Below are 24,954 nucleotides of genomic sequence, written 5' to 3' on the forward strand. Positions count from 1 at the left end.
CACTGAATATGGCAGAACGAAGCCGCAAATAAATGTGCCACCCCTGCGCACTGATGTCAGTTTCTTGCTTGACTCCAGTGTGCAGATTCCCAATACAGGACCTTTTTAAATGGTAAAAAGAGGCCACCCCACAGAACGGGGAGGTGAGAGGGCAGTGAGGAATCTGCAGTTAGATATGAGGATCCACCAGAAAGAGCTTCTCAAATGCAATTAACTTGTTCTTCTAATGGCAACTTCTAACCGCAGACTTCGCTTTTTAGAATAGATACCACAGCAGTACCTCCCCAAGGTGGTGGGTGTGTGCAGTTGACTCAGATCAAAACATCCTGCAGGACCGAACAGCAAAATGTTCTTCACATCGGACCTGGTACTAAAAGGCAGTTGTGCTTCGTGAACATGTCTACTGACGCCCATGTTGCAACCTGGCAGACGTGAAGCACATGCACTCCGCATGTCAATGCAGTGGTAGAAGTCTTAGCCCTAGTGTAGGGGGCACTCAGTCTTTCTACAGGCTTCTTTTTGGCTGCTCTTTAGCATATCTTAATAAAGGTTATCCACCTCAAAAGTCCTCTTCCACACAGCTATCCTTTTTTTGCTGCAGAGAATCTCACAAATAGCTGATCGTCCACCCGATGTTGGGGTCCAACCAATAGAACCTCCCCTACTCTTTTGAGGGGTGAGGTGGGGGTAAAGAATGCAAGGAGAATCATGGGCTGCCTGACATGGAAAGGAGCCTTTCGGTAAGAAGGTCAGGCATGTCTGCAACACCAGTTTGTCCAGAAACACATTAGTTTAGGGCATTTGTACCGATACTGCCTGAAGTTCACTCATGCGATGAGCTCAAAGGATCGACATGAAGAAGACTTTAAGGTGAGAAAATGGAAAGGCACTGGCCTGAAGGCAGTACACATGAGAAATAGCAAGACCAAGTTAAGGTGCCCCTGTGGCATCACATATGGTTGCTAGAAAAGACGTATGTAACAGATTTAATAAACTGCATCAAAATAGGTGATTTAAAAAAGGATGGTTAGTCCAGCAAACACAAAAAAGCAGAAAGGGCCAACACAAAACCTGGTACCAAACTCTCCTTGCCCTATTAGGAGCCACTAGGATGACTTGTGCCGGACGTTCCTGATCTTTTTTAGAAATCAGGGCAAGAAAGGCACTCCGGTCGAAATGCACCTCCAAGAGAGAGTATATGCTGGAACTTCAATGCACACGTTTTGATACTGTGCACACTCAAAGGTGGTGAAATGATCTAGCCTGCCCACCCTCCCCCCCCCCCCCAAAACCGTTGGAAGAGGCTCTGCAACACCTCAGGATGCAGACGCCTTTCGTAACAAACCAGATAAGCATGTACGCCCTGTCATACAAGCATCCCATCAGGTGGCTCACAATCAGGGAAATGCCCTCTGCACCAGCCAACTCCAGTGGAGCAGATCCTCTTGGCAAGGGACCCAGGACCCAATGCCACCTTGCTTGTTGTATTACCAAATGGCTGTGGTGTTCTCCGTGAGGACCTCTACTAGACTCCTCTTGATGGACAAGGCCTTCAGTGCCAGATGAATGGCACACAACTCCAACAGATCAATGTGAAGTTGAGTTTCTGCTGGAGACCGGAGTCCCTTGATCTTGAAGGCCGCCAGATAACCTCCTCAACGCAGCAATGACGCATCCAGCACCACTGTCAGTTCAGAGTTGAGAAGGGAGAGGGTCTTCGGCTGGCCCAACTGTGGCCAAGAAGCCACCACAGCAGATCATGTGCAGTCATCTCTGAAACCTGGATAGCATCGGACAGGTTTACCTGGTGTGGGGCCCACTGGGACTTCACATCCCACTGCAGAGCCGACACATGCCACCTGGCGTAGTCTACAAGAAGGATGCTGGAAGATAACAGGCCAAGAAGCCTCAGAGCTGTTCTCACTGAGATCCAGGACAGAGGCTGAAACCTCAGGATCATAGTCCAAACGTCTTCGACTCATTGTGAAGGAGGAAAGCCCTTAACTATACAGTTATTAGGACATTTTAAATTAAAGGAAGCCTCTGTGAAGGAGTCAGGTGCAACTTTGGCTCACTGATCGTAAAGCCTAATGAAGTCAAGAGGTTTTCCGTGTTCTGGAGGTGGTCTGCTAATTACTGAGGACAGCCTGTCTTGAACAGCCAGTCATCTAGGCATACGAAGATTGGTATCACTGACCTCCAAAGATGGTCGATGACCACTACCATTACTTTTGTGAAAACACCCAAGGGGGAAATGGTGCATGCGGACAGTAGCATGGCAAACTGAAAATGCTCCTGGCTTACCTTGAAGTGCAGGTAAATTCTGTGGGACTGCAGGATGGGTAGATGAAAATAAAAGTCCTGCATGTCCAAGGCAACCATCTTGTCACCGAGATCCAGGGAAGACAGCACTTGGGCTAGCATGAGCATTTTGAATTTATTTCTTCAATAAGAAGCCATTCAGAGAACAAAGATCTAAGGTAGGCAGAATTCCAGAATCCTTCTTCAGGTTGAAAAGATAGCACGTACCAACCCATTCCTCTTTTTGAGTTCGGCACCCTCTTAATGGCTCTTTTGGAGAGCAAAACTTACACTTCTTGCAAAAGAATACACACGAGATTCGTTCTGATGGGGGTGGAAGAGTAGTCAGAGCAGAAATGAAGGGTAGGTTACAGCTATACTGAAATAAATGAGTATTTATCTGTCAGGGATGATGGATCACCACCCTGAGAGAAAATGCGCAGATTTTGCCTCTCACCAAGTGGTTGTGCACCACTAAATGCATGCTAAAATGATTTGGCGGCTTTTGCACAGGGGAACGAGACTTGGAAAACTGGTGCCCTTGGTGTCCTACACCTTGTCTGCCTGAAAGGGCTGGAGCTATTACAGCGCAGGCAGGGGAGACGGACACTGCCTGTAGACCAGCCCCCTAGAATAGCCTCTGAACTTTCAGAACTGTTAGGCAGAGGTCAAGAGAACCAGAGAGGGTGCTGTGGTCCTACTTTTCTTAAAGCATTCTAAAGCACAGTAGGCTTTTTCACCAAACATGCATGAGCATCGAAAGGCATGTCCATGGAGGAGGTCTGTATGTCTCTAGAGAGTCCTGTGGAGCGCATCGATGCATAGCAGGGGCACCATACTAGTGGCAACCACCCTTTCCAGACAATCAGTAGCATCAAGGTCAGCATGAATCACAAATTTGGTTGAATCTTCACTGAGCTGAATCATTTGAACCAGTGGCACCATAAGGTCTCCTGGGAGCGCTGGCAAGATCTCACTGGCCATGTCCCAGAGCATATACCGACATGACATAAACAAACTGTGATGACTCACCGCAATGCCAGTCTGGCAGAAGAGGACATTTGTTTTACTAACACCTCAGCCCTCTTAGACTCTCTAGGAGAGTTGGTGGGAATGAGTAAGGCTAACTTGCAGTCCCTGCAGCAATAAGGTTGGCAGAATAATCAAGAAAAATTGGACATTGCTCTGCACTTTCACACATTTTTCTGAACCTCCTTTACTATCCTACAAAAGAGGAAATAATCTATCAGACAAATTGGTCCATGCCATTACATGCCCGTCTAGAGAGAAGAATGACCAGTCAGTTACATCATTATGGGGTCTTCCACCAATCATAGGTCACTTTAAGTGCCAGAATTCTAATGTCTGTGACCTTACCAATAACACGAAGGTTTTTGTTACCACATAACATACTTACCAACTTAAGCATTTTTCCAACTGTCGCACCAAAAATGTTATCTATGCGATTCGGTGCCCATGTAATTTACTTTACATAGGCCAGACGACACAAATGGTGAAAGATCGCATCTCCCAACATAAGAGTCGTATTAGATGCAATGTCACTACTGCACCACTGGTAACACATTACAAAGACAACAATCACTCGGTAACAGACATGCTCTGGCAGGTCATTGACCGACCACAACTACCCATTCGTGGTGGTAATCTTCAACTCCTGATGAATAAATGGGAGTTTAGGTGGATCACACGCAGTAACTCTGTAGCCCAAGGCCTAAATTCCCTTGATGAGTGGAATACCGTTATCACTATAACATAGAACTGCCTATCCCTACTTCTCTAAGCTATGTCCAGGTTTCTATTCTGTATGGACATTATCTCTGATCGTCATTATGTTCCAGAGCTTTAAATTACTGTATCTTTATTGTATATATTCCTTTCCGAATGTCTGTTCCTTAACTTATGGAATGTAATTTTTTATTTTTACTGTTTCATTTGAGTAATTGACATGCCCCAATTCATGCAACTTGTTTGAGCCAAATGTTTTCCTACTCAGGATGCTATTGATTACCTATCCCTTAACTTTACATTATGTTTGCCCTGTTAATTTACAATCGTTCAATATATTTGGATTTTTCCACCATGTTGTGTATTTATTAGTCCATGCCAAGTTGTTACTCGCTTTGTTATCTTTAATCGGCCTCCTTGAATGCAATTATATGATTCTTGAATGGAATTATATGATTCTTGATTACCTTGAATGTTTTGTAATACACGTGTATGTTCCACTCATATTCGGTGCCTTTGAAACGGCGTTTTACTTTCCGCCGTTTTTTCTAGCTCCTACTGTCCCCTTCTTACAACTCTCCAACTTCCCCCTGGGGCACCTTACAATGGCTCCCGCTTTCTAGTTGTCCTTGTAGTTCACGTACGGCAAGCATCGTTACGTGATCTTGCCGACGTTTATTTCCGGGTACGATCCTTCCTTGTACTCGTGAGACGCTTTACTCGTCCCCGACCTCGTTTGGATTTATTCCGGCTCCCGTTGCCTCTGACAGACTATACACCCATCGGACTCAACCCGCCGCCACCCTCGCCCAATTTACCGGTAAGATAACAGCCCTCCCTCCACCCACCAACGAGCTTTGAATCTTGATCATTGCCCCTTTTTCTGATTTGCTTGTTTTCCCTTCTAGAGCATTGCCCTTTAATTTACTTGTCCACGACCTCGTTGGATTCTTTGCGCCCCCTTTGCCTCTTATTGAAAGCATATACTCATTGGATTTAACCCGCCGCCACCCGCCAAACTTACCGGTAAACTAATCACCCTTCCTCCATTCACTAACTATCTCTGAACTTTGATCATTACCTTTCCTTGATTTCATTGGCTTCCCTTTCAGATTGTTGCCCTTAATTGCACTTGCCCGCTGTTCCCTCCTCACCGGACTTGCCATTCCTGGTAAGTCCTTGCAACCGTTTTTCTAACCCTTGCACTCCACTTAAATCCTTACCTAACCATTCTTTTCCCTTTTACTCAGACTTCCACTCGCGCTGGATTACTGCCTCACGTTATTCCGCCTCTGACTGCCAGATGTACAGGATTCATTTTCCTTCCTCCCCCTCATTGAATACCTACAGGAACCATTGTCCTTCTACCTTCTTCTCCGGTTTCTTTCATTTCTGGCCGGTTACTACTGTATTAATTTACCCTCTTTTTCTTCTTAGAGCACTTTAAATTGAATTATGTAACCATCGACCTGATGATGACCTCAAGTTAGAAAGGTCGAAATGCCGTTGACTCTACAACGCCAATTGCGGCATTTCTATAGGTCTCCACAAACAATGGATTCATGTTTTGTGATTTTAAATACCTTGTTTGACCTTCACTGATGACCTTATTATTTCTTTGCACCTCCGACGTTGTTTCTTAATCACTTGAGTCACTGTGCCATTTATTCATCACAACACTTTTCAGTGCACAACTGACTGTTATGGTTACTGCAATTTAGTTGTAATTCTGTGCTTCTATATGCAAATAACAATCTTTTCACCTTGTTTTCTTCCCTGTGCTATGTGATTGATACACTGTTTAATCAGTCCCCCCCGCTTGGTTTATCTGTTGAGACGTTGTTTCCACTGTTTTAACATTGAGAGTGGCAGGATGTGGTTGAGTCTTGCTGCGCCTTCTTGGGTTTATGTTTGGGCTTATCGGAGGACTCCGACCACAAAGCTGACCTCTTGCAGGAACAACCTTGGGAATGGAAGCAGGACTTGGAGAAAGATTGACACTTACACAAGGCCCGCAACTACTTCTTGTATTTGGCAATGTACAGCTTTGCTTCCCTATCCCAGATCAGCTGCATAAGCGTGCACTCCTCGTGTCCTGAGCCCAAGCACCAGAGACACACCTCATGTAGGTCCGTGACAATATCTGTTTCCGTCAATCTCGCCATAGTTTGAACCCTGTAGTTGTAGGAGGGGACATCATTCCCTAGCACGCTGAATTTTATTAAGAAGGCAGTGAGAAGACCGGTGAAATTAGAAGCGGAGCTCTGGATTCTTGGTCCATTCTTTGGTCCATTTTTGGTCCTTCGGATTCCCATCCGAAGGACCAAAAAAGAAGAAAACTGATGTCAGGGTGCAGGTATGACATTTATATGCTTTGCCACTCCATCATGTCTAGGGTAGTACTGAAATTGTGCAGCGCCCTACATGGCAACCCAGCGGCATGAAGCATTGCTAAAAGGTTTCTAGGTCCAGTCTGATATCTGCAGAATATTCCTACGGTGAGGGATCTGCAGCTAGAATTATCCATCAACAATATTTCTGCTAAATTTCAGTTATATTAAAGTAGTAACTTACGCTATCACTTAATCTGAGTGGTACTATTACCGTTAATGGTAAAAAGAAATTCAGACTATTTTGTATCCTTTCTTAATAGCTATTCACAATGTGAGTGGCAACTAGGCCTGGGCAAAATGCCCATTACAGGGGTTCAGTTTTGAGCCAGTGGCATTACGCTTGTTAAACAAAATTCTACTAACATGCCATGTTGTGCAATTCCACACCATTCGCGTCAGAGTGCACAAGAAAGACGCAATTTACCAGAACTCGTTTTCTGTTTGGGGAGCTTGTGTATATTCTGCTATTTTTTTAAAATGCAAAATGGGTTAAACATGGATGTAAGAACACACACTAGAAGTGTCTGTAGTAAATTTTTCATTCCACATAATTGAGTAATTTTTCAAAATTTTTCCGAAAGTTTGAGGAACCAAATTAGCAAAATCCTACTGGCAACATACACAAAAGGCACATTTTTTAGTTTTGCAAGGCCAAACTTACACGCTTCCAATTTTAGATGGCAAACTGGAAGGTAGAGCTGCAAGCTCCTTTTCTCTAGCTGAAATATCTGCTGCCTCATTGTGCAGTCTGGTTTCCTGAACTTCCTCAACGGATGCAAGATGGCCAGGTGAAATAGTATCCCCTGCACCAATATCTGTGGCTGAATCGTTATTATCGGCATAAAGCAACTCCATCTGTGTAGTAGTCCGCCTGCGTGCCTGCATACAAATCAGAAAACATAAATTATTTTCAAAAGGAGAAGCTTTTACCTCTTGTGATATACATTCATCATCATGTTCATCTTCAGTTTATTAGAATCATTGATTCTTTAAACATAAATAGAATTACATTAACATTAGAATTATTATATTGTTATGCATTGCTTCAGTAGGAAGCCTCTATCATTCATATCAAATTCTAAATCTGGTAACTCACAGCTATGAAGTAGCCACCATTGATAACAAAACTTGTGACCCACTATTGCTATGTCATAAAGGTCTTCCAGGCCAGGCTTTCGGTGCTCTCTAAACGCTTGTCAGTGCAGTGCTTCTTATTTACTTTCTCTGAAAGCAGAAAGCAAAACTGCAGGAGGGGGTAGGAAGGTGGTGGGGGGTTGTTACAGATTGTAGGTAAGTTGTTTTCACATCTGGGTCCGGGAGGAGAGGCCATGTTATGTATAACTCCCCCATTACTTCTCTACCCTGAGAAGCAGATGAAAACAGAAGTTAATGATGTTATAGGCCATACATAACAAAATTATAAATGGGTAAAAAGTTAATTTGGGAAACAGAGCATAATTAAAGCTGCAGTATAAAAAAAACAAAAGCAAAACTTGGCTTTTCCATACTTTGCCTTTTTTTCTAGGATGAACAGTGATAAGCAGAAAGGAAATATTTATGGCAACAACTTTTGGTATTTATAGAAAGAAAAGTGTTGTAGCCTATTAATATAATAGGATTTTCCACAGACTTGTTATAAAAAAAACAAGTTTAATTGTAGGTTCAACGAGCCACCGCACAACACATCCAGTGCTGACAAGATCCCAACTGTCTTCTGTCCGAACCCCTTGACATCAGCCCATTATGACTACATACAGAACGTTTACTCACCTAACAAGCATTGCTAGGCATAACATATTACCTCTTTTTGAAAACAAAACACAAAAATACACACAACACGATATGAAAGAAAATACAATAAAACACAACTAATATCGTACATATAACTAAATATCTATTCCAGAGATCATTTTTAACATCACCGCAATTTCCACGGGAGTTGCTTGACACGCGTGGATCTTCTGGGCCCCATACACAACTCACTGCTACCCCCAGAAGAATTAGAATCAAATGAAGAAGAAGCACCACCAGCGGATTGGACCTTGACAACTTTGCTCAAGTTCCACCAGTGACCTCCTTCAACCATCACTGCACCCCCACACACTCTCTCCACGCGAACTGGTTCACCAAAATTCTTTCCACCCTTGCTGACAAACCTTGTGCTTTTAATTCGAACAAGATCACCAGGATTAAGCTCAACCAACTTGACTGAATTCTTGATATTATATCTGTCAGACATCTTCTTCTGAGCATCCTTCACACGCAACTCCAAAGCATCCTTATCAACATTAGAAGACACCTTGCCGGCCACAGTCCTCAACAGCCAAGCAGGATATAACACAGAAGTAGGAATCCTCCCCTTCAAAGACACAAAAGGAGCAATTTTGGTAAGAGAATGAGGTGTCGTGCGATAGAACCACAACATAGATCTCACCGCACCTTCAATGTCGAGACAGTTTTGCTTTGCCCATTTGATACAATCACCAACGACCCTGTTCATTCTTTCCACCAAACCATTGGTCTGTGGATGCCCAACTGAACTTTTTAAATGTTTTACCCCTGATTCCTTCAGAAAATTTTCCATGTCCTGGCTTACAAATTGCACACCATTGTCTGACACAATGACTTCGGGAAAACCCTCCCTCATGAAAATTTCTTTGAGGAACAAAATAGCATTATTGGCAGTAGGAGCCGCACAAAACTTTACCTCCGGCCATTTGCTATGGAAATCCATTAACACAAAGGCAAAACGAAGATTGTACGGAAGGAAATTGAAGGGACCAACTAGATCTATTCCCACTTTCGACCACGGTCTCATGGGATAATCAATCGGTTGTAGAGGAGGTGTAACAACCCTCAATTTCTTTTCCGCACCACTACACACACCACACAACTTCACACTTTCTTCAATATCTTTATCCATCGAAGGCCACCAATAATGCAATCTAAGGCGCCTTTTGGTCATGGTCGCCCCCAGATGGCCATCATGCGCACAATCAATGAGCTTAGAACGAATACCTGAAGGGGGAACACACCTGCCATCTCTCATAATCACACCATCTTCAATAGACAGCTCATCAGAAATTTTCCAAAAAGGTTGAATCTCCTGGCTTACACACCTTTCACGTGGCCAACCCTTAACAATGAACTCTTTCACTCTTTCCAAGCACTGATCAGCTTTCACAGCCACATTCCATTCCACCTCACTACAAGCCTTGTTATCCACTGCATCTACCACAGCGATAAAACAATCCTCTTTGTCCTCCTCCAGGTCTAACGGGTCATCATCACTCAGCGGCAGTCTAGACAACATGTCTGCCCTGACATTCTGTTTTCCCGGTATATGCTTGGTGACAAAATTATACTGTAACAGCTTCGTGGTCAAGCGCGCAATTCTGGGTGTTGCATACTTTACTCGCCCCCCCCCTAAAATGTAAACCAACGGTTTATGGTCAGTGTGAATCTGGAATTTTCTTCCCCAAACATACGTCCTAAACTTTTCACACGCCCAAAAGCATGCCAATAATTCCTTCTCGATAACTGAATAATTGACCTCAGCATCTCTCAAAAGCCTGGACGCATAACTGATGGTGACCTCTTCATTACCCACAACTTGCGTAAGAACTGCACCCAAACCATAGTTGCTGGCATCCACCGTGATGATGCAGGGTATCATCGGGTCATAGGCCCTTAAGGACTTCGCATTCGTCATTTCAGCCTTGACAAACTCGAAAGTTTCTTGACACAACTCATCCCACACAAACATGACATTAGATCTCAACATATTGGAAAGCGCTTTCATTTTACTGGCATAACCTGGGATAAAGCGCGAATAGAATTCACACAAACCCAAGAACGAACGCAACTCTTCCTTATTCTTGGGACAAGGACACTCCACAACAGCCTTTACCAACCCAGGCCTCGGACTCACACCCACACCAGAGACCAAGTGTCCTAAGAACTCTATCTCCTTCTTCCAGAATTCGCATTTGCTTTTCTTAACCACAATCCCATCCTCGTCGCCAAAAATATGTTGTAGCCTATTAATATAATAGGATTTTCCACAGACTTGTTATAAAAAAAACAAGTTTAATTGTAGGTTCAACGAGCCACCGCACAACACATCCAGTGCTGACAAGATCCCAACTGTCTTCTGTCCGAACCCCTTGACATCAGCCCATTATGACTACATACAGAACGTTTACTCACCTAACAAGCATTGCTAGGCATAACAAAAAGAATCTCTCTACAACTTAAAATATATATATATATCTTGAACTAAACTGATTCTAATATCTTTTTACAACACACATCTGCTTTGCAGTGTGCTTAATTCTGCTGTCGAAATTCTACTGATTCTTAATGTTTGTGAACATGCTATTCTCAATCATAGGAAGCTAGGAGTTCCATGACCATATAACACATCTGTAAATGAAGTCCTTGGTGATTTTCAATATCTTTATAAAGTAAGGTGTGGGAGACTTCAGCCTATATACTACAGATACAATTGCTTGTTTTATCAGATCCTTTGCGTGTACTCCAAACCGAAGTACAACTGTTGAGCTGCAGCATACGCAGACTAAATGTTATCAACAACAAATAATATGGATATATTTCAATACCATCGTTTTTCCAGGCCCACAAATATTTAAATAGCCTTGTCCCTTCAAATACCGTGTTTATGGTACATTCTAGTTTTAACTTCTAGTACTTTTTTTTTACTTCCTAATTGTTTTTCTTCCTATAGTCTAGCCAAAATGTTTGGACCCCAAGACTATGGTAGGTGTTCTACCCAAGGAAAATGTATTGTTCTACTCAATTTCATAAGGTCCATCAACATAAGCCTAATTAGAAACACACTAATATATATATATACGCAAATACACACACATTTATATATATCTGTGCCCTACTCCTTTCAACCCAGGAATGACGCCATGTGTGGAGACAAAAAATCTCTTTTATTCGGCCTCAGTCGAACGCATTTCGGAGCGTTCTGCTCCTTGCTCATCGACAATAACGTTTTGAATGCGGCCATGTTTTAAACGTACTGCTTACGATTTCTACGTGTCACGTGTAAAACTACAAGATAAAAAGTGAACACAGACTTTTTTGTTACTTCACAACTCAGCATGATTAAACACCAATATTCATCTTAATTTCTCAAATCATTTATTCCCTACATATAATACATTTATGACAATTTTCATTATAATTTTATGAAAGTTTTTCTATAAAATTACGACTTTGCAAAGTTTACAGTGTTTGCAAATTACAACCATAGAATTGATATCAGTTGCATAGTGCCCTTACTAAAACATGAAAACCAATTGTTTTCAAATTCCAAATCTATTGCTGTACAGCCCAAATGGGCAAGAACACTGCAATTTCAATTCATGTGTCAATACTGAGCCCATGTGAGCTATCTATTCCACCCAACAATTAATACAAAGAGAACTTTATGTACACATCTCGCCCCAGTGGGCTACTAGGAGTTTTGACTCTTATCGGTCTCGGTCTGATTGTAAACAACCCCTATTTCCCCTACTGAAAATAAAGAGAATTAAAACCTTATCTTCTTTTCATTCTGCAACATATATGAGACAAAAGTTAATGTTACAATATTTGCAAGTGAGTGTACAGGTCTTCTTCTGCGTTCAAGCCTTCTGGGTGTTTGCAGTTCAATTTTATTACATACCGTGACTCTAATCTTCTAAGTTTCTTTTCCCTGTGTCCGCCCCGTTTTGTCTGCTGCTACTGCATCTATCACAGAGTATGTGAGACCTTTGCTATCCGTGTTATGGAATTTTTCGAAATGGCACGCAATTGGATACGTGCGATCACCATTCTTCATTGCCTGTAAATGCTGCAAAATTCTTTTATGGACTTCTAGGATAGTGCTGCCTACCTACCTCAGGCCAAAGGAAACTGAAGCACGTAGACAGCAAACTCCGTTTTACAAGTAAATTCACCTTTGATGTTTTTCATTACTCTCGACAATCCTGGTCTATATTGGGTAGTGTTAATTCCATAAAGACATGCCATACATTTAGGACATTTCCGAAACCCTTGTTTTCTACTTAGCCAGGTTTCCTTAGATTGCTGTTGTCTCAGGGTGTTTCTCCCCAAAATCTGCTTAAACGATTTTGATTGTCTAAAGGTCATTTGCGGTCTCCGTGGCACCACTTTACCCAGTATAGGATCGTTCTTGATTACGTGCCAATGTTTAAGATACCTCTTAATCTATCTTGTTGGACACTGTACTTAGTTATTAGACAACACTGATTGCCTGAGGCTTCTGCTCTTTTTTTCTTCTTTTCTTTTTTATCAAAAAGGATTTCCTCTCTTTTTCTCTTTGCCACTTTCCTCATTTATCCATTTATTTGGGTACCCTCTACTTTGAAATCTATGTTTAAGACGGGTAAATTCTATCTTAGTTTCCTCATCACTGCAGTTACGTTTAGTTCTTATGGATTCTCCAAACGGTATGCTTCTTTTTAAGTTGATAGGATGGAAACTTGTTGCATGAAGCAACGTATTACCAGCGAGTTTCCTGTATAGTTTCGTTACTATCCTACCTTCTTTGATGTACACTGTAAGGTCAAGAAAGTTGACACTGTGTTTGTGGATATCACTAGTGAAACTTAGATTAAGCTCATTCTGTTGGATCTTACTGATAAAGGTTTTTGCTTGCTGCTCTGAGCCTTTCCATACCAGGAATAGGTCGTCAATATAACTACTCCAATGCAGAATGTGTTCTTCCCATGCTACCTGATACTGCGTCCGGGTCACTTGCTCCTCCTACCAGCCCATATTCAGATTTGCATAAGTGGGGCGAAGCAGGTGCCCATAGCAGTACTGCATACCTGAAGGTAAAGAATTTCATTGAATAGGAAGAAATTGCTTGTTAGACACACTTCCACCATCCTCAAGACCATTTCAGTATGTGCCCACAATCTTATTGGTCTAGCTCCAAAGAAAAGCTTAATTGCTCTAAGCCATCAATATGTCTGATGCTTGTGTATAATGTGGACACATCAATTGTGATCAAGAAATGACCATCTTCCCAGGGATGATCGTAAATTCTCCTCAGAAAATCTCCTGAGTCTTGGATATATGAGGGGAGTGACTGCACCAAATTACATAGAAACAAATCCACGTATTTTGAAGTATTCTCATATGCGCTGCCTATAGCTGATATATTAGGGCACCCTGGGGGATTTACTGTGTGTTTGTGTATTTTTGGGATTAGATAAAATATAGGTATCCCCGGTTGATCAATTTTTAAAAACACAAATTCATCATGATTAAGGAGGCCTTGATCATACCAGCTCTTTAACTCAGTGTTATAATTGTGATGACTTAAGACCATATCTTTTTTTTGTTACCTTGATATAACACATTTTGTTATTTAGTTGTTTGTATGCCTCAGTTAAATATTTCTGTTTGTCCCCAAAGGACAACATTGCCCTTCTCACTATGCAGTTCTCATTCTCACTCAATTTCTTGGTTAATGCATAGTAGGCCTTTTGTCTCTGCGTGTTTAGTGAATTTTTATTCTTATTTTTCTAAGGGAGAGAGCAAAGGAAGATATATATATATATATATATATATAGAAACAAAGTCCTGAATTCCCCAGTAGGAAAAGGGAACTGCAAACAGGTAAGGACCTCTTCACCACGCACAATGCTGACGTCCAAAGTAAAAACAGCAAACGATTCCAGATTTTTCAATTCTGACGTTTTATTACATTGTCAGACAAGTGTCCGCCTCAGACGCGTTTCGATCGCCTCCGCGATCTTGATCACCTGACGCGCTGGTGCCGGACCATCCAATTTAAAATAAGATTCACCCAATCACAATGCTCAGTGTTAATAGACATAACAGAAATACTGCAACATAGAGTGTGTATACTTAAAGAGATGCCGAAAATCAGTCGGAAACAAAAGTAACCGGGTTGATGGAACAAATTGATACATAAAATGCAACAAAACAATTCATAGCAAATGAAATACACGGCTAGTGCCCCTAAATGCTAGAATGCTAATTCTCAAACCCTAACCACGGCTCGCATGTTTTTCGAAAGAAATGGCAACAATACTTCATTTTTTTGTCCATAGAAAACACACTCTCAATAACTAAAGTTAAAGGAAAAAACTATTTTTTACAAAAACTAAAAATTAAAAAGCATAAATAGGGATGAAAAAAATTAATAAATAAAAAAAAAGGAGGAAAAACAAAGAAGCTAGAGCAGAAAGCATTAGAGTGAATACTCATACTGTAAAAGACTGCCAGTCACAGAAAAATCGCTAAATTGAAGTTGTAAGTGCTATTAGATTGACCGCATTCAGAGTAAAAATAAACAACCCCAAAAGAAACATATTTTACAGAAAGTTATGCAAATCCTCACTCGTGTTCATCCCATTTGGCATCTTGGTATCTAATAATAGGATGAAGGAGGATTCTAGCTGGCGTAATTGTTTTTCTCTGTTGCCCCCCCGAATTGAAGGTGGTACCGCCCCAATCACAAAATAAGTCAGGTCACTGACCTTATTGGCATGGATGGCTTTAAAATGTCGTGCAACGGGATATGTGGGGTCCGAGTTTACAATCGCACGAAGATGTTGTAAGATGCGATTGAAAACCGGTAGTTTAGTGCTCCCCACATACCTTAAGTGACAGGTACACTCTAACACGTAAACCGCAAAATCAGTGCGGCACGTGAAATGTTGTTTTATTTGTACCGGAACAATGCTAAATGCAGTGCAATATTCAGAAACATTAATTCCGAATTTGCACGCACGGCATGAAGCACATTTGAAAAAGCCAAAACGTGTTAGCCACGTGATCTTTTCTGTGACTTCAGGATTGGATTTAACTAACGCATCCCTCATTGAGGGTGCTCTCCTGAAAATGATGTCGGGTAGATTTGGCAGTAGAAATTTCAGAGTCATGTCGGTTAAAACAATAGGCCAGTGTTTGTAAATGATATGTCGCAAGCTTTTGTGCTGTTTACAAAACGTTGTAATTAGTCTGATGGGTTGAATGACCTCCATGTCCACCCCCGAACTTGGACAAATAATTTGAGGCTTACCGGCACTGAGACAGATTTCCCGAGAGCAAAGATTGGCTTTCTCAAGGGCTTTCTTAAGATTGTCTGGTTTATATCCACTCGCCTTCACTCTTCCCTTGGTTGGAAAACAAACGAGCGCAGACCCAGTCTTATTCGTGCAGTTATTTATTAGCCATTCTCCGCCATTACGCGTTTCGGGCGATCCCGCCCTTGATCACATGACAACACTTTGGCTGATGACCGCTCTTTTTAAAGTGCAAGTGCTAGTGCATCAATTAATGGACATAGAAAACATACATTTCCTTCAACGTTACAGGTATATACCCCGCCAAACTTAATAACCACATAATGTCAATGTGTTATCCTGATAGTATTTTTCACATCATATGAGATAACTCATAGGTATTACCATAACTTGATAATCGCATAAATGCATGAAATTTGCTTCACAATATGTCCAATACAAATTATTATAAAAAAATTAACAGTGCCCTCACCTCAACAATTTAAAGTGCAATATAACCTATTATTTAAAGACTAAATTCATTCAAAGAAAACTAGTTGATGACCTTGGAAGATTGCAATTTTTTATTCTGACCTGATTCTGGCATAATGCTGATCCAAAAACCAGATCTAAACAGAAAGCAAAGTTGTATCAATAAATATAAAGTGCATTAAAGGTTTTGGATGATACGTACGAATGTTTATATTGAACTATTTCTAGGAGATCCAACAGAAACCGTAAATCACTTAGTAGAAGCATATAATATACTTTCTATTTAATTTCTAAAAACATTCCTAAAAACTAATTTTATATTCAATAAATAGCCATATATATCATCCTAAAATATTACCTAAAATATTCATGTCCAAAAACAAACTATGGTGATGAAGACTCCCACCAAACCATCCAAGGAGGACCAAAGTGAAACAAAGAAGCAAAACCACATATATATAATCAATTCGTCCCTGTGGACTGTCATTTACAGCGTGAGACTTAAATAAACATATCCCCTCCATCACACTTTCTATATATCAACTTACATCCTATTATGAGCATATTTCAAACTTCACAAAAACGTGTAAAGGTCTTCACTGTTATTAAGCCCCATCGGGTGTTTAGAATCCAGCCGTAAAATGTATGTTGTTTCTAATTTCCTTAGCTTGGATTCCCTATCCCCTCCTCTTTTTTGTGGGGTGACTGTATCGATAACATAATACTGCAAGAATCTTGGATCAGTGTTGTGAGTACTTTTAAAGTGTCTAGCGACCGGGTAACTTTCATCATTATTGTTGATCGCTCTCAGGTGTTGCAGAATTCTTTTATGCACCGGTAATTTCGTGCTCCCTACATACCTCAAGTTACATCTACAGGTGAGCACAGACGGCAAATTCGGTCTTACATGTGAGATAATGTTGAATATCACACGATTTAGAACCAAATGCTGGAACATAGTTCTTAGTATTAGTTGCATATTTACATGCTTTACAGGATGCACATTTAAAGAATCCTTTTCTCATTGTTGACCAGGAGCCTTTGTTACCTGTTTCCAAGTTACTTCTGACTAGAGCCATGCCCATACTATTAGTCTTTCGGAAGGCAACTGAAGGACTACTTGATAATAGTTCTCCAATTATAGGGTCATCCTTCACAATAGGCCAGCTTTTTCTTACAATATTCCTGATCTGTTTCTCCTGCCGTGAAAATCCTAAAATCAAACGAATAGGTTCCTGCTCTTTTTTCGAGTCTAATACAGTCTCTTTCTTTTTTAACAAATCCTGTCTTGCCAATGATCTAGATTTAATGATGGCAGACTCTATGATCTCTGTATTATAACCTCTATTTAGGAATCTCGCCCGGCTTTCGCCTTGTTTGATGGTACATTCATTATCCTCACTACATACGCGTCTGATCCTGAGCATCTCCCCGTGGGGGATGCTCTTAATCAGATGTGGAGGATGGGCACTCGAGGCGTGTAATAATCTATTGCCCGCTGTGGGTTTCCTATAGAGGGTAGTGGAGATCTTGTTGTTGATTATCTTGATTTCCACGTCAAGAAATGTGACCTTTTCCTTGCTAATGTGTGAAGTGAATTTTAAGTTGAGTGTATTGTCATTCAACAATGTAATGAAGTCAGTGGCGCTTTCAACATCACCCTCCCACACTATAAAAAGGTCATCAATATAGCGGAGCCAGGAGATTACCTTCTCATTAAATACTCGTTCATGTTGTTGCATGAGGACCAGCTCCTCCCACCAGCCCATAAATAAACAGGCATAGCTGGGAGAGAAGTTGGCCCCCATAGCAACTCCCTGTATCTGTTGGTACATAATACCATTGAATAAGAACAGATTATTTTCAAGGCAAAATAGAAGCATTTTTACCAACATCTTATTGTGCAGAAAGAATTCAATTGGTCTATTCATCAAGAAAGATTCTATAGCTTTGATACCATCATTGTTTCTAATGCAGGTATAAAGTGAAGACACATCTAGTGCAATCATTAAATAAGAAGGTTTCCACCTAATATGTTGCACTTTCCTTAAAAAGTCACTTGTGTCCTGTACAAATGATTTCAAACTTTTCACAAAGTCCTGCAGAAAGAAATCTATGTATCTTGACAAGTTTTCCAAAATGCCATCACCCGCAGAAATAATAGGACGTCCCGGGGGTTTCTTCATATCTTTATGCAATTTTGGTATAAAATAGATAACGGGGATGGTGGCATTTTCCTTTTTAAGATATTTGAATTCATCCCAACTGAGTAAACCCGTACTTCTCCATGCCACAAGCTGGGAAAAGAGCGTCTCTTGTGTGGTTTTGAATTTGGTCGGTGCTACTTTTTTATAGCATTCTATGTTATTTAATTGGCTGTGTGCCTCTTCAAGATACTCCTTCAGTGGCCACAGCACCAAATTACCTCCTTTGTCTGAATTGCGTATGATGATCTCCTGATTTTCTTTTAATTTTTTGATGAGTTGCCAATATTTTCTCTCATGGTTGGCAAACTTCTTTTTACTTATTTCATTGGTTGCAATGTTGAGCCTTTTGATTTGCGCCACTATCTGTTCGTTGAAAACGTCTATAGAATCTCTCGCCATGACCGGTACAAATTTAGACTTGGGGCGGAACGGAGTCCAGGGTTTTATATCCGTCCCAGGGATCTGTGACGTTTGCGTATTAGTTGACACATTTTCACCTTGAGCTTGTCCATTCACAATGTTGTCACCTCTTCCCAAACTATATATATAGTTTCAAATCATTCAAGAACTAACCCAGTAGGTTAGAGGGCTATCACACATCCCTCTCTAACCTGACCTATACTGGTTCAGATTAAGTCATATTGCTATTGCCCTTGTTTGTAACACATGCATTGTTTCTGTCTGCATTATTTGTCGCATCTTTACTAATCCGGGGTACATGCCTTCTTTTTTTATTGTTCAAGTTTTGTTGCATTCAATTTTTTAAAATCAATAAAAATGAAATGAGTGGCTGTTTTATTAAAAACTATATAATTCGTCAGTGCGGCAAACTGCATAAAGCATAGATGAATGGGACCAATTCCACTATACAAGTGAACCTGGCAGTCTCTCAGGATGCCCTACACACCAATCCAGTCTTTCAAGAAAGCATTCATTAGTTTAGTCAATGTTGGCCTCTTACCAAAAGATCTTCCAGAAAAACACCCACTTGCACAGGACCAGTTTTATATCACTTTTTTAACCTTAGAACGTTTTCAACTTCTTGTAAGATAAATGGCAGAATTATGTAGAGTGCAACTACAGTACTTCAATTTTTATAGGACACTGCAGCAGCACAATTCTTACTGATATTATGTACAATGAGTGATGCATCCTTTCACTGTCGAGTATGGTACTTTTAAATGTTGGCAGTAGGTCACTGCCCGTTTCAGCAAAAAACTCCTACATTTTATTTTTTTGTTTTTGTTATTGGCTGCTTATTAATCTCACCAACATGTGCATCAGCATTGCCCTGAACGCGTTTGGGCGCCTCTACCCTGACCTTGAAAGGAGCGAAAAGCAGACCCCAAGGGAGTGCGTCTGGTGGCAAGGCCCAAGAACTGGGCCGTAGCCCAGGAGTCCTTAAAGCGTTCCAATGCGCTATCCGCTTTGTCACCAAAGAAGCGCGTGCCATCAAAGGGCATGTCCAACAAAGTGTTCTGGACATCCCCCGAGAAGCTAGTTGTCCTGAGCCAGGCTCAACGGCGGAGCGTCACCGTAGTGGAAATTGTCCTGCCGAGGGAGTCGGCGGTGTCAAGACCACAACGGATAGTGAATTTCACAGCATCTCTCCCCTCGGTAATGGTTTGGGAGAGCACCGGGCGTCTGCCGGACACGGAGGCAGCACTTGTGCCACTGTGTCCCACACAGAGTGTGAATAGCAGCCAAAAAGGCATGCAGTATTGACCACCCGCAACCCTGAACTGGCAGAGGTGAAAATCTTTTTCCCAAACTGCTCCAGTTTTTGGGATTCCTTGTCTGGAGGAGCGGAAGGGAATGCGCTTGGAGAGGCAGAGGCCTGGACAACCAGACTCTCAGTCGTCGGGTGTTGTGTGAGAAAACAGGGGTCACCCGGGGCCGGGCAATGGCGTCCTGCATTAGGTTTGTTCCAGGTGCTTAACAGAATGTCTGTAAGTGCATCGTTAAAGGGCGGTAGCGGCTCCGCTGAGGAGTTCGCCGGCTGCAGCACCTCAGTCAGGAGATTGGTCCTGATAGGCACTGACGGGAGCTCGGGGTTAAGAGCCTCAGCCGCCCTACGCAACACCACAGGAAAGGACCCAACCTCCTCCCTATCTACGGAAGAAGAGGACAGCGTACCAGGGTGTGGCGAGAAATCCAGATCACCAGGACTCTCCATATAGCCCTCCCAGTCCCCACCAGCTGCTTAAGAGGCTGGTAAGGACGAGGAGCCCGGGGAAAGGGAATAAATTCCCCTCCTGAATAGGAATCGGGAGGATAATAGACCAACCCAGGCTCAACGTAGTCCAGGCCCGGGGGCAATGGCGTCGTGTCCGGTGTCGGCCGGAGGCAGCGCCGAGGCCGGAGCCAACGGCGCCGCAGGATATCTGGCCGTCATAGCCGGGGCCAAAGCCGGCGGCACGGGGGCAGAACCACCCAACGGGTCCACAGGGCCCTTAGGCGCTCCGGAGGGACCCAATGGGGCAAATAAACAGCCCATGGCCGACAGGAAACCCTGTATTTCTTCCGAAGTCGCGCCCGGCCCCGGGAAGGGCGGGTAGGCCGCAGGCAACAACAGAGGCTCCATCGGAGACAAGGGGGAGTGACCCCTTCACCGTGTCCCGCGACCGATGAGGGATAGACTAAGAGCGACGCCGCTTCTTCGACTTTTTATGGCGCCTCGACTTACCTGTCCTCGATTCCGACGAACGATGGTGTCGGCTCCGCGCCCGGTCCCTCGACCTCCCACAGAAGCGGGACCTTGAGTGGAGCAGAACCGATTGCCGGGCCTCCATCAACTTAGGGAACGCTACCGCAAGGCCTTCGGTGCCATTGCCCGACAATCGGGGCACGTCTCGGGGTTATGGGCGTGCCCCAAGCAGAAGAGACACATCATGCGGGTCCGCCACTGACATGTTCCGACGGCAGTCCCTACAGCACCAGAAGTCGATTTCTCGACAAAACAAGACTCAGAGACCAAGTCAAATATTAACTAGGAGTACCGCTCTCTCTCGGATCTGCGCTTGCTGGCGCTGAAAAAGAAAGAGCTGACATCAGCGCTTGAGGGCGCGTCTAAGTAGCTCCAGCGATGTCATCTCGGCGCCAACGACGCACGCGGAGCCGCACGACTACGCCTACCGACGCGCAGGGGTACTGCTGACAAAAACTTTCCGGATCCAGTCTGACGCCTGGGGGTAATTCTAAGGTAAGGAATCTATCACTACGTGTTTCTTCCAGATTCTTTGTCAGAAGTCCTGTAGCTGAAAGATGTTCAGCTTAACAATCGGAGTGATACAATGAGTTAGGCTTTACTTTTGCAAGATCTTTTACATAGGTTTATAACTTCAGCCTGAATGTTCAATACTAGAAAGTCATACATTACAGAGCATCCTGCCTGGCTAGAACTTAAACAAGTTTTCTGGTTCAAGAAAAATGAAGTGTATAACTGAGGGAATTAAAATGCCTTTGCATTGATAGCACCCACTTAACTCCATCATCTATTACTTTCCAATTGCTTAACTACATCCCCAGGTAGAATATCTTCATATTCATTTTTTTTTTCCACCATTAACCTTTCAACTGGAGATATTGGATCAGAGATCGTGGTCAATTTCTGGGTGCCCTCCTATTTTTAAAGAAATTATCTAATTCTGACAAACATCCAAAATGAAGGAAGTCAGCCTAACAAAATCAGACTGACAAAACTTAATTTTGGAGAAATTTACAAATAATGAAATACCTTTTCCACAAAGATATCGTTTTAGATAACGGGGTCGCATAGATGGGGTGGTGGGAGGTTGTTAGGAGGGATAAGGTGGAAAAGAAAAGCAGGTTTTAAGTAGGATGGGTTGGGGTATTGAAGACAGAAGAGAGGGTGAATTGGAAAAGGAAGCAAGGGGCACACCCCTTCTCTTAATATGCAAAAAATTAACAGACGGCTGGGTGAGGGAAAACGGGGGGACAAGCTACCCCCTAACAGACTCAAAACTAAAACTAGCCTGAAGAAACAAATATTTCTTCATGAATTACTATCACCAGGTTGGTTCTGTCAGTCTGGTGAAAAGTATTCATAAAGAAAAAGTCAAATGGTTCTCATCAGAATCATTTTCTTTATCTTCATGTTTTGTCAGATTTGCTTGATGCATACTGTGGAATGTGTATCTTGCTGGTACGTTAGATTTTGTTCTCCCATTTATAATCCTGAAGGGATTGGCCTTTGTTGGAACCAGCACTTTCTGATTGGCTGAAGCGATGCCCCCTGCCAGGCAGAACCTACAGCTCCCATCAAGGGCGGGTGATTACACTGGTTTTATTACCTGAGCTCACCCTTGGGTAGCTTGGCACTGAGCAGACAGGCTTATCTCAGAAGCAATGTGTAAAGCAAGGGCACAGCAGTCAGACGTGATAAATATACTGTGCGTCACAAAAGAGACTTCACACAGTATGTATGTAAACAACGTTTATTTTCAACACACATTCAATCATTATAACATGAACATCATATACATTTGGGCATAAAACACATTTGGAAATACTACTAGCAGTATTAGGCCCACTTGTATTGTTATGATATCAATACTATGCGGATTGTGGACAATTCCTAACCTAACTCCTCCCCCCTGAAACACAGAGATAACCAGCCCTGTCTCCCGGATACTAGGCCGCATGTGGCCGAAGTCACACTTCGTTTGGGTCCTCAGGAAGCAGGTGGGGATATGTATCAAGTTTTAATTAGGATGTCAACGTAAACAAGGGTAGTTTAGTAGCCATTCAGGAAGTTCACCCTCAGGTCTCAAACACAATGGAGTCACGCAGTCTCTTGACCCACTTCCGAACTGTCTCGGATATGTTCTTTCAATCCAGTCAATCAGTCAAGGGAGTAACATAAGAGCCACTCGGTAGGAGGCACCCCAATTGGTACACGATGATCCAGACCGTGCTCAGGCAATCCGGGCACAGAGTCTGGTGCGAGTTGGTATGAGTCGTACCAGACACTTCAGGTCTCAAACATTAAGAGTTGCAAATTCCGTACCTCCCTGCAAATTATGCACAATGACTGGGGTACGTTGAGATGGGTTGCACAAGGCGAAGAGTTGCAAATCCTGTACCTACCTGGAAATGAGGCACAACGTGCACGATGATACGGGTTGCACCAAACTAGCCCAGTTACACACACAGGTACAAGTTCAGCAGAGCCACATGAGGTAGAATGAGGCACTACTATGGGTACACCCCCACCTCTGAGGGTCGCACTCTGTGAATCAGACACCGCACGCAATGAGCATGCAGTTGGCGTGACGCAGGAGAGAGATGCGACACAAAAGACAAAATGGGCCAAGCGCAGTCGCACAACCGGTGAACGCACTCACTGCCAACTAGATGCTCATGAGTGACAGGGTCCCTGCGGTACAGAAACCACACGCCTTGGATCCGGGCAAGATTTTCTGGGGATCTGCGCTAGACAATCCGGTCTCCAGACACAAGTCTTAGTTCCACGCTCACACCAAGCTACCCATTGGGATTCAGTAGCCAATGTTAACACTTGAGAGGGCACCGCTCTCCAGATGTTACAGGTAGATAGTGTAGGTCCCTCGCGGGAGATCTTTGATGTCCTTGAGCTCTCCGGGAGAACAGGAGGCCTGCAGAAGGGCTCTTGGAGAACACACTTCTGTCTTCGGCCCAGGCCAGCCACTATTCAGAAGGGCACGCAGTCCCCTTCAATTGCACAACAGAGTCCTCTGGCAGTTGGCACCACGCAGTCCGGGTTCTCCTGTCCTGCGTTCCCACAACCATATCTCACACCCTTTGAAGGATGGCACCAGCAGTTGTGTGTCTTAGGGGTGGTTTACGGGGCTTCCCTTTGAGCCACAGATGTATCCCCTAAATTGTAGGCCTGTCTGCCAAGGGGTCGTGGAATGCAGATCTTAATCTTTAGTGGGACCATGATCTGGCCCCTAGAGGCTAAGTGTCAAAACCTAAATCTCCAATGTATCCCATCTGGCCCTAAAATGGCAGAGGTCAGTTGTTCTAGTGGTATGCCCATGATGGCAGGTGAGCGCATCTTCTCTCTGAAGTACAGTGGAAAGGTGCCCAAATTCCTAATGTCATGCGGAGAAAGTTGGCAAAGACTAGGAGAAAAAAGAGAAACGTTTTGGGGTAAATTCCCCTAAGAAGGACCATGTCCAACAGCCTTCAACATGTGTCTCAGTGTTTCTCCTTTCTATTTTCCATCTGTAGGGGCCAATTAATATCCAGGACCCCTCAGTTCTCATGTAGTATTATTAGTACTTCATCATCAAATTCAGACTCTGCTATGATTGCATCACAATTATATTAATAATGCACGTCCAATTTGGGTAATGCAAGATTTATTAGTGGTTCTTCCACATATCAGACTGATGCAATTGGTATATGGGTAAGGCATTTGTAACCATCTTGTTTTTTAGGTTCACTCTTTACTGAAATATAAACGCTAGCATAATGCAAATTAACAATGCAAACAAGATGAAGCATGGATAAATTAGTCAAAATATATCAGTGAATCTCTTTGGAGCAGTTGCAAGCATCGGCGATTCAATTGGTCAAAAAGCCACCTCCTGTTGAGTCCAGTCCTCTCTGTCCAGTCTGCCTTTTTCCAACTCTCATCAGAATGACGAGAGGACAGTTTAGCAATACTACATTTAAACCTTCAACGGAAAGGGGTGAGGATATGGTTTACAAGATAGTGTCCAGCTGCTCCAC

The 24,954-nt window shown here is 42.8% G+C and overlaps 1 protein-coding gene across 8 annotated transcripts in view; it reads right to left on the minus strand.

Annotated features, from left to right (window-relative positions):
* The window catches only part of KIF21A (kinesin family member 21A), a 719,281-nt gene that overhangs the window by 137,638 nt on the left and 556,689 nt on the right, over window positions 1-24,954 (minus strand). For all 8 annotated transcript variants that reach the window (XM_085654100.1, XM_085654097.1, XM_085654095.1 and 5 more), the window contains one exon: window positions 7,102-7,319. In XM_085654100.1, coding sequence (XP_085510226.1) covers window positions 7,102-7,319 — 218 coding nt within the window. The remainder of the gene's footprint in view (window positions 1-7,101; window positions 7,320-24,954) is intronic.

The sequence above is a fragment of the Triturus cristatus genome, chromosome 4_1, assembly GCF_964204655.1.
Source record: "Triturus cristatus chromosome 4_1, aTriCri1.1, whole genome shotgun sequence".
Classification (NCBI taxonomy): domain Eukaryota; kingdom Metazoa; phylum Chordata; class Amphibia; order Caudata; family Salamandridae; genus Triturus; species Triturus cristatus.